Source organism: Nicotiana tomentosiformis, chromosome 4, assembly GCF_000390325.3.
Source record: "Nicotiana tomentosiformis chromosome 4, ASM39032v3, whole genome shotgun sequence".
Taxonomy (NCBI): domain Eukaryota; kingdom Viridiplantae; phylum Streptophyta; class Magnoliopsida; order Solanales; family Solanaceae; genus Nicotiana; species Nicotiana tomentosiformis.
Window position 1 is genome coordinate 133,961,895 of NC_090815.1, and position 10,093 is coordinate 133,971,987.

A 10,093-nucleotide genomic window follows, 5' to 3' on the forward strand; every position below is an offset into this window, starting at 1 on the left:
TTTGGGCTACAATCGACATAATTTTATATATATTAGACCTCTCTCCTTCCTTATTTTTCTGATCTTTCTTGCACACAATAAATCTGATCTTTCTGATCTTTTTTTTATAAGAATAATTCGATCAATTCGTTGAGTTATTCAAGGCTTTAAGCTTCATACATTTATGAAAAGAAAAAAAAGCAATATTGGAATATCATGCATGGTATAATATTTGTTTTTCCCCCACCTAAATATACTAAAATCAAATAAAAATACTTCTAACTAAAATGAGAAATGCATTAAACCATCGATATTTCGTACTCTTCATTAAAATGAAAATTATATATTCGAGATGAACATATGGACCAATGCTCTAATTCCCATGTACTGTTAACTAGTGAGTAGTCTACGCATTGCCATAAGGAAAAATGCAGTGCTTTATTGGTTTAATTTATGAACATTTGTACTCCTGGCGCCTGACACAAACAAGTTGTTGTGTATTATTGTTTTGTTTATATGTCTATAATTAGTTTGAAACGTTCAAAATACAAATGAAGTAGCTACATTAAGGGTGTGTTTGGTAAGAAGGAAAAGGTTTTCCAGGAAAATATTTACTTGAAAAATGAGTGGTATTATTACTTATTTTTTCATATTTGGTTGGTGAATTTTTTTTTCCGACAAATATTTTCTAGTGTTTGGTTACAGAGTAAAATATTTTTTAGCAAAATTTCTATGCTACTCTCCTCACCCCAACTTTCCTCCGAATCCTCATGTGTTCCTGTGCTCCCCCCCTAAATACCCAATGTTTTCAGGATTCTATTTTATTCAAGAATTTAATTATTCTTTTAAAAACTCATACAAACCCAAAGGAACTAATGTGTTGCCTTACTTTTCCACACAAAACAACGTTGAAATTTAAGTTCCATAACTAAAAAGAAAATACTCTTTTTTTGTTGAAACAAAACAAAAGTACTCTTTCTACAACATGAAAAGAAAGTACTCATTTTGTTGAAATGCAAGAAAAAATATATTTTTTACATCATGAAAATAAAATACTCATTTTGTTGAAATGAAAAAAAAAAAATACTTTTTCTACGTCATGAAAAAGAAAATACTCATTTTATTGAGATAAAAAAAGTACTCTATTTATAACATAAAAATAAAGTATTCTAAATAATATTTCTATTTAGGATGGGGTCCGAGGGTAGGGGTTGGGGTGTCATGGGGTGGGGGTGGGGTGGGTAGGGTTGGTTTGGGGGTGGGTGGAGTAGAGGGGTGGGGTTGGTGGAGATGGGAAATAGAGCAGGTAAAGTTGAAAAAGAGTTTTGAAAAATATTTTTTCTTCTTTTTTATGGGAAAAATATTTTTTTCCAATTGGAGAAAAATGAATTAATGATAAAAATATTGGAACTTCCTACCAAACGCACCCTACAAGTTGAAACTTTTTCATGTCGTAAAACTTTCCCCCTTCTAATCAATTACGAATGTGACCGCAGGTTGGAAAATAAAAAATTGTTAGAGGGTCCAACAATAAGCCATTGATAAGGACATTTATCTCTTGCAATTAATATTTGATGATATTATATTATTTAGCTAAATCTTATCACTCACCAATCATCATTAATTAGCTTACTCTAACTCTCCATATATATATATATATATATATATATATATATATATATATATATATATATATATATATTAGTAAAATATATTTTCCCAGTATCTATAAATAAACAAAAACCCAATTACTAGCTAATCAAATCCTACATTTCAAACCTCGAACTTCTTTATTTGTTTGTATTCTTGAAAAGGAAGTGTCTGAATTTCTGCAACATAATGTTGGTTATATTCTTTGTTTGTTTTGTGTTGTTTAGTATAAGCTCATGTGAAGGGAAAGTGCAGTTACCGAATAATGTAGTTGTAAAAGCGGTTTTTGCATTTGGAGATTCAATTGTAGATCAAGGAAATAATAATGATATGACAACATTAGCAAAGTGTAATTTTCCACCTTATGGTAAGGACTTCAAAGGTGGAATACCCACCGGAAGATTCTGCAATGGCAAGACGCCGCCGGACATCTTAGGTAACTTTTAATTCTCTTTTTGATGAAATTTGATCATTTCCTCTCACTTTTCTTCCTCATGCTAATGATATGTTGGATTAAAACTAATACATTGGTTTGTTTTGAAGTAATTGTTTTTACACACAAAAAAAGTGAAATGCTAGTACAAAAGGGCATTCTAAGGAAGAAAAGGCAAAAACAAATATCATGTAAATAATAGATAATAAAAAAAATGAGCAAAATATAATTGCAAAAATAACTATTTTAATAACTAAATAAGACAAAGAAATTCACAGTTGAAGGCAAACAATAGGAGTCATATTTGCCTCACCTTGGGCGGATGGAAACTAGGCCCTTATTAACCACTAACCTAAGCTTTGGACTTGTGTTAAAGTGACCCAACATCTAATATATATCAATAAAAATTAAAATTTAATCTTATATGCGTGTCATTTTTCGATGAATCCCCTTCCCTAATCTGCCACTGTTAGTATAATTTTTCGGCGAAGTATGTTCAGTTGACTCCATTGCCCCACATCGCTTCGCCCTTGCTGCTATATCTAGGTAATTGCTTTGGTTGCTAGTTTGGAGTAGTGAAGTAAAACTGAAAAAACAAGTCCATAAAAGGATGACTTTGCATGGCTCGTAGCGTCATGGCTTCAGCAGCTTCTTTCCTGCTGGAGTTTACTGGGGTACGTGGAGTTATTCTTTTACTTTTTAAGGTTATTATTATTACTCAAAAGAGTTTAAATGGAAAATGATCAGCCTATGATTAATTCTCGTATTAGTGAATTAGAATAGCGAAACGACTTGTTTGCACTTTTTATTTTTCAAGAGGGAGGAAGGACGTGAGGAGTTTTGTAAAAACATGAGTTGGTTAAGAAATTGTTTAATTGTAAAAATTAACCTTGTAATTTTCGGCGACGTAGCTCCATCCCTGAATTAATCCTATCAAAGAAAACAACATTCAACCTCATTATGCAGCTAACTTTCTCTGAGTCATTCTCTAGTAGTTAGGTTGCAGCTTTCAAGCATTTATTGAAAAATAGAAGAGTTGGCTAATTCATGGTCATAAATGTAATTGGAAAAGTCGACTTGCGACAAACAATCTCATAATTCCATAAAGATGTTATTCAAAATAATTTCCTCTTTGCTGTGATTTACATTGTCAAGTGAATTTCATTATTAATATATACAAGGAGAGTTCTTTAATACTTAATAAATATAAAACGGAAATATGATAATTAGAGGAGTTTGACATGACTCCATTTTTTTCAATTTCAGTGGAAGAACTAGGGATAGCAGAGCTGGTGCCAGCTTACCTTGATCCAAATTTGAACACTGAAGATCTCAAAACTGGAGTAAGCTTTGCATCTGGAGGTTGTGGATTTGACCCTTTAACATCTACCCTCGCGGTAATGTTTTACTCATTATATTATCTAGTAGGTTAAACTAATAATTACTGCTTCCTCCGTTTCATATGTGATCATATTTGAACAAACACTAATCCATGGTCCAATTCTTTTTTTTTGTATGTGTGTTTTAATCAGACAGCCATACCACTATCATCACAATTGACTCAATTCAAAGAATATATTGAGAAGCTGAAAGGGTTAGTTGGGGAAGAAGAAACCAACTATATTTTACAAAATAGCCTATTTATGGTGGTTGCTGGCAGTGATGATCTTGCCAATACATATTTCACTGGTGGAATTCGCTTAAAGCAGGATATTAACTCATATACTAATCTCATGATGGCCAAAGCTTCTGAATTTGTCCAAGTTAGTATATACATTATACTTTTATGCCTCAGTGAGTTCAAATTTCGGATGCATGGTTAAACAAAAAAGGAATGAATTCTATATATAAAGAGGAATAAATGGTTGTTTAAAGGGCAGCTCAGTGCACCAAGCTCTCGCTATGCGCGAGTCCGAAAAAGGGCCGGACCATAAAGGTCTATTTTACGCACTCTTACCCTGCATTTCTACGAGAGGCTGTTTCCACGTGTTAAACATGTGACCTCCTAGTTGTTTATTACTACCAATTATTAAAAAGATTGATTTTCAGTAATTGTATATTGACTCAAGTGTTTTTTTTTTCTTCTCTGTGGAAGGAATTGTACAAGTTAGGAGCAAGAAAAATTGGATTTTTTGGAATTCCACCATTAGGGTGTTTGCCATCGCAGAGAACACTAGCTGGAGGGTTTAATAGAGAGTGTGTTCAAGAATACAATCAAGCAGCGCAGTTGGCCAACACCAAACTCTCTGCTGCAATTAATTCATTATCCAAAAACTTACCTCAATCCAAGCTCGTTTTCATCGATATTTATTATCCTCTACTTGATTTCATTGTCAATCCTAAAAAATATGGTAAATCTCAACCTTTTCTAAATTTATATCTTTTTATCTATGTTGCTCGGTTCCTCTAAAAATATCTCTAGACTGTTGATTTTTCATCTTTTATTGGAGTAATTATTTTCTTGTTTTCTTCTTTTATGAATTTTGCTATTATGGATTGGTTCTAGGATTTGAAGAAGTAGAGAAAGGGTGTTGTGGCACAGGAAAAATAGAGGTGACATTATTATGCAACAAATTCAGTGGAACATGTGAAGATAATACAAAGTATTTATTTTGGGATAGCTATCATCCCACTGAGAAAGCTTACAGGATTCTTGTTGATCAGATTCTTAAAAAATATATCAACAACTTCTTGTAAATGCATGAATTCGGTCAAGATCAAGATATGCATCCCCTAATTTGTAAACTTTGTTGGATCAAAGGTCCAAAAAAATGTGTTCAAATCCGTCCTTCCTCTGCTTATTTAATTTCTTGATTCCATTGATAAAGCTTTACTTCGTATAAGTCGTTGAAAATCAAGTACATATATATATGTCATTGATATTCATTTATGTATACCTATGGTGTTTTATGCTGGCATTTTGAAATTGAATAAAAAATGAATGTGTATGATAAAATGGTATTTAATGGTCCTTAGCTACTGGCTAGGAGACCTAATTGCATGATTATTTATTTCGTCTTTATTTATGGACATTTAGCCTTATCCCAATAGGCTCTAGAGGATTCGCGATGTTATGTGATACTTCGAGGGTAGGATTAGAATATTTTCTCATGCAAAATGGTAGCGTGATAGCCTATGCTCTAAGGAAATTGAAGAAGCTCAAGTCGTATTATGCCATTTATGATTTGAAGATGGTCATAGTGGTATTTCCTTTTAAGATTTAGAGATACTATTTATACGAATAAACCTATGAGATTTATACCTAGCACAAGAGCCTAAAATACATTTAAAACCAACAGAGATATAAATATTTAACAATGCTAATGGAGGAAACTACTGAAAATATAATTATACTGTTTTGTATTGTTCGGGAAAGATAAATATTATAGCTTATGCAAATAAAAAAAAATTATGGGTGATTTGGCGCATATAGCTCCTGTAGAGATACTTCTGGACGAAGATATGCATAGACTAGAGGGTACACGTATTAGATTCAATGTGGAAAAGAAAAATAATTCAAAGACATTATTGGCTATTGGTCAAGCCCGATGTAGAGTGTATAAAGGCTAGCCAATACGAGGATGAGCGATTGTTTAATTACCGAGATTAGTTTCTAGCTGGTAAAAGCAAGGATATGACTGTTAATAGTGAGGGTATTCTCTGACTAGGTAATTAGTTATGTGTAGCAAACATATATGGGTTGAGAGAAGCTATTCGTGATGGAGCTCACAACTCTAGATACACTGTATATCTCAGGTCTATAAGATGCGCCATGACTATAAAAGAAAAAAAAAATTATTGGTTGGAAAAGAAAGAAGGAATTTTTTTTCGTTAACTTTGTTTCTAACTATTTGACATGTCAGTATTTTATGGCAAGCACTTGCGACTCACACGTCCACTAAAACAACTCAAGATTCTGAAGTGAAAATCCAATAGAACAATACATTATATGACTAAATTACTCAAACTATTAGAGGTATGATTATATGCGGAAAAGTTATAAATTGGCTTATAAAGTAGGCACATTTCATGCTAGTTAAAACCTCTTATAGTGAGGTAAAATATGCATAGATATATATGAACAGAAAATTATCTGACTCAATAGAGCTCTATTGTCCATCCCCTCTAATAGAGGATCACGCATTCACTTCACAATTTGAAAACCATTTCAAGAAATATTGAGTACACGAGTAGATCTTAGTACTAATTTTATCGCATGCAAACGCAAAGTCCGAATGTGCTATACAAATCTTGAAGGATATGTTGAGAGATTGTATTCTTGAGTTTGGAGGTAGTTGGGATGCTTATCTACCTTTAGCTGAATTTGCTTACAACAATAACTTCCATTCCAGTATTCAGATGGCACCGTACGAAGCATTATATGGCAGAAGATGTCGTTCTCCTATCGGAGGGTTTAAAGTTGGTGAGATTAACTTATTGGGACCCGACTTAGTACAAGAAGCTATTGACAAGGTCCAATTGATCAGACAATGATTGCTCACAGTTTAAAGCAGACAAAAATCTTATGCTGATAAGAGAAGAAGAGACTTAATGTTCACAATTGGAGACAGAGTATTCATACAGGTATCTCCTATGAAGGGCATGATGCAATTCGGAAAAAGAGGTAAGTTGAGCCTGAGGTTTATAGGTCAGTATGAAATACTTGACCGAGTGGGAGCTGTGGCATATCGTTTGGAAATTACTCCTTAGTTATCTTATATTCACTCAGTGTTTCTTGTCTCTATACTGAAAAAAAATATATATCAGACTCCTCCCAAGTGCTTGAAGCACCTACTATACCACTCGATGAGAAGTTGTCTTACGAGGAGGAGTCGATGGCTATTGTCGATAGACAAGTGAGGAAGTTATAGTCAAAAGAAATTGTGGTTGTTGAAGTCTTGTGGAGAAATTATACCATTGAAGAAGCTACTTAGGAAGTGGAAGATGATATACGAGTCAAGTATCCTCATTTATTTCGATCTACAGACACATATTTGAGTTAAATTCGGGGACCGAATTTCATAAGGTGGGTAGGATGCAATGACCCATATTTAAGTTAGGGTATGTTGGTCTTTTAACATAACAAAAAAAACAATACAAGAAAGAAAAAGAAGGGAAAACCTAATCAATTTAAAAGAAGGGCAAAAGCCCACGTGAACCAAAAGAAAGAAAAGGGAATCGGGGAAAAGGGAAAGCAGCGCTGCTGCTGCAACAAAAGCATTTAAAACAAATGCAGAGAAGGGAAGAAGAAGAAGAAGAAGAAGAAGAAGAAGAAGAAGAAGGAGGAAGAAAGAGACTGGAACCAAACTTTTAAAAAATAGGTAATATAATATTCTTATATTTTGTTTTACTAATATGAGAGTATATAAATTTAATAATTTGAGTTATATAGTGAGATTGACTAATATAATTAAAAACAGAAAAAGATTAAGTAATGCTTCCCTTAACTCATGGCATTTTGTGAAAGAATCATGGGTGCCTGTAATGAAGACTTTTTTTTAAAACAAATTAAATTCTTAATGTCTTTGTATGTAGTAGTATGAATTAAATATGGGAACAGACATTGAAACAAAGGTAATTTGTTGAAGGCATTCTTTTAATTCAAAGGATAAACTTTCTTACTTCACTTGCTTAATATTATCTTCTAGGTGTATATAATTTTGTTAGGTACGAAAATGTCACGACCCAAAATCTCACCTATCGTGATGGTGCCTATCTCGATACTAGGCAAGACGACAACCTCAATAAATCACAATTTCTTTTAAGTTTAAAAATATAATATTTAAGGTCAATACAAAATCTCATTAATACCGATATAAAACACTCCCAAAATCCGGTGTCACTGAGTACATGAGCATCTAAATGATAACATAGTCTGACTGATAGAACACTGTCTGAAAATATAGAACAGTACAAATAACTGAGAGGAACGAGAGTCAAGGTCTGCGGATGCCAAGCAGCTAGCTCGATAGTCTCCGCAGATAAAACTCCGAATAATTAGCAACCGCCGTGACCGGAGGTACCTGGATCTGCACACGAGGTGCAGGGTGTAGTATGAGTACAACTAACTCCTCAAGTAACAATACTAATAGCACGACCGAAAATCTCACTTGTCGTGACGACGCCTATCTCAATAAAAGGCAAGCCGATAACCTCAATAAATCACAATAATCTTTTAAGTTTGAAAACATAATATTCTGATTTGATAGAAAATCCCACAAATACTGATACAAATACACTCCCAAAATCCGGTGTCACTGAGTACATGAGTATCTAAATGATAATAAAGTCTGACTCTTAAAAATACTGTCTGAAAATATAGAACAGTACAATAACTGAAAGGAGGAGAGTCAAGGTCAGCGGACGCCAAACAACTACCTTAATTGTCTCTAATTGATAACACTCTGATATCTAACAATTTTCGTATCCGGAAGCACCCGGATCTGCACACGAGGCGCAGGGTGTAGTATGAGTACAACCAACTCAGCAAGTAACAATAATAAATAAGAAACTGAAAGTAGTGTCGAGCTTCACAGCTAAGTCCAATTACAGTAATTTTCACATAAAAAAGTAGGCATGCTTTCAAGTTCAACATTTAAAACTCAAACAGTAATTTCATATCAAGTCCGACTGAAACAGAAGATAACGTTTTTCAAAAGTTTCCAAAATAGGGATATATGACAGATATAGTACACAATAAAGAAATCAATGCATCCTCTTAGAGTAACAATCACTCAGTCCTTTCACTCGCTCAACACTCGGCACTCGCACTCAGTAGGTACCTGCGCTCACTGGGGGTGTACAGACTCCGAAAGGGCTCCTACAGCCCAAGCTATATAATCCGCACGGACAACTCACGTGCTTCCTGGACAACTCAAGTGCTATAGTATAAATATCTGGATCTGCACGGACAACTCACGTGCTGTACGGACAACTCACGTGCTATAATATAATATCTGGATCCGCACGGATAACTCACATGCTGCACGAACAACTTACATGCTATAGTATAATATCTGGATCCGCACGGATAACTCACGTGCTATAGTATAATATATGGATCAGCACGGATAACTCACGTGCTGCACAGACAACTCACGTGCTATAGTATAATATCTGGGTTCGGACGGACAACTCACGTACTGCACGGACAACTCACGTGCTATAGTATAATATATGGATCCGCACGGACAAATCACGTACTGTACGAACAATTCACGTGCTATAGTATAATATCTCACAATCAGGCCCTCAGTCTCACTCAGTCATAAATCACTCCAGTCTCTCGGGATCTCAATAATCATGAAATCAGCCCAAACAACAATGATATGATGCATCAATAATGAACAATAGAGACTGAGATAAAATAAATAAGTAAACTGTGACTGAGTACAAAATAATAATTAAGCAGATAGTTCAATATGTACACAACCTCTGTGGGTCCCTACTGTGCCAATACATAATCTAAACATGATTTGTGATTCAATTACTCTACTACATGGAGAATGTACGGATAACAACAGATTATTCAACTACACAGTTCCATGGAATTTGACCAAGTCACAATTTCTACGGTGCACGCCCATACGCCCGTCACCTAGTATGTGCGTCATCTCAAAACCGATCACATAACACATAATCCGGGGTTTCATACCCTCAAGACCAAATTTAGAATTGTTACTTACCTCAAACCGTGTAATTCTTTATTTCGCTATGCCTTTGCCTCGTGAATTGGCCTCCAAATGCCTCAAATCTAGCCACAAATAATTCGATTCAGTCAATAACATTTATTGAAATTAATTCCATAAGAAAATACTAATTTTCCAATAAAATCCAAAATTTAGCTCAAAAATTGCCCGTGGGCCCCACGTCTTGGAATCCGACGAAACTCACAAAATCCGATAACCCATTCAATTATGAGTCCAACCATACCAGTTTTATCAAATTCCGATAACAACTCGACCTCCAAATCTAAAATTTTCGTTCTTGATAAGTTTTGCAAAAATCTTGATTTCTTCCATTTAAATCCGA

General features: G+C 34.3%; 1 protein-coding gene across 1 annotated transcript; it reads left to right on the forward strand.

Moving 5' to 3' along the window:
• Positions 1-1,695: 1,695 nt before the first annotated feature.
• On the forward strand, positions 1,696-4,956 carry LOC104110024 (GDSL esterase/lipase EXL3-like). The gene is made up of 5 exons (XM_009619441.4): positions 1,696-2,065; positions 3,329-3,459; positions 3,595-3,825; positions 4,158-4,413; positions 4,569-4,956. The coding sequence occupies exons 1-5, from the start codon at positions 1,819-1,821 to the stop codon at positions 4,757-4,759; spliced, it is 1,056 nt and encodes a 351-aa protein (XP_009617736.1). The 5' UTR covers positions 1,696-1,818; the 3' UTR covers positions 4,760-4,956.
• Positions 4,957-10,093: the final 5,137 nt, after the last annotated feature.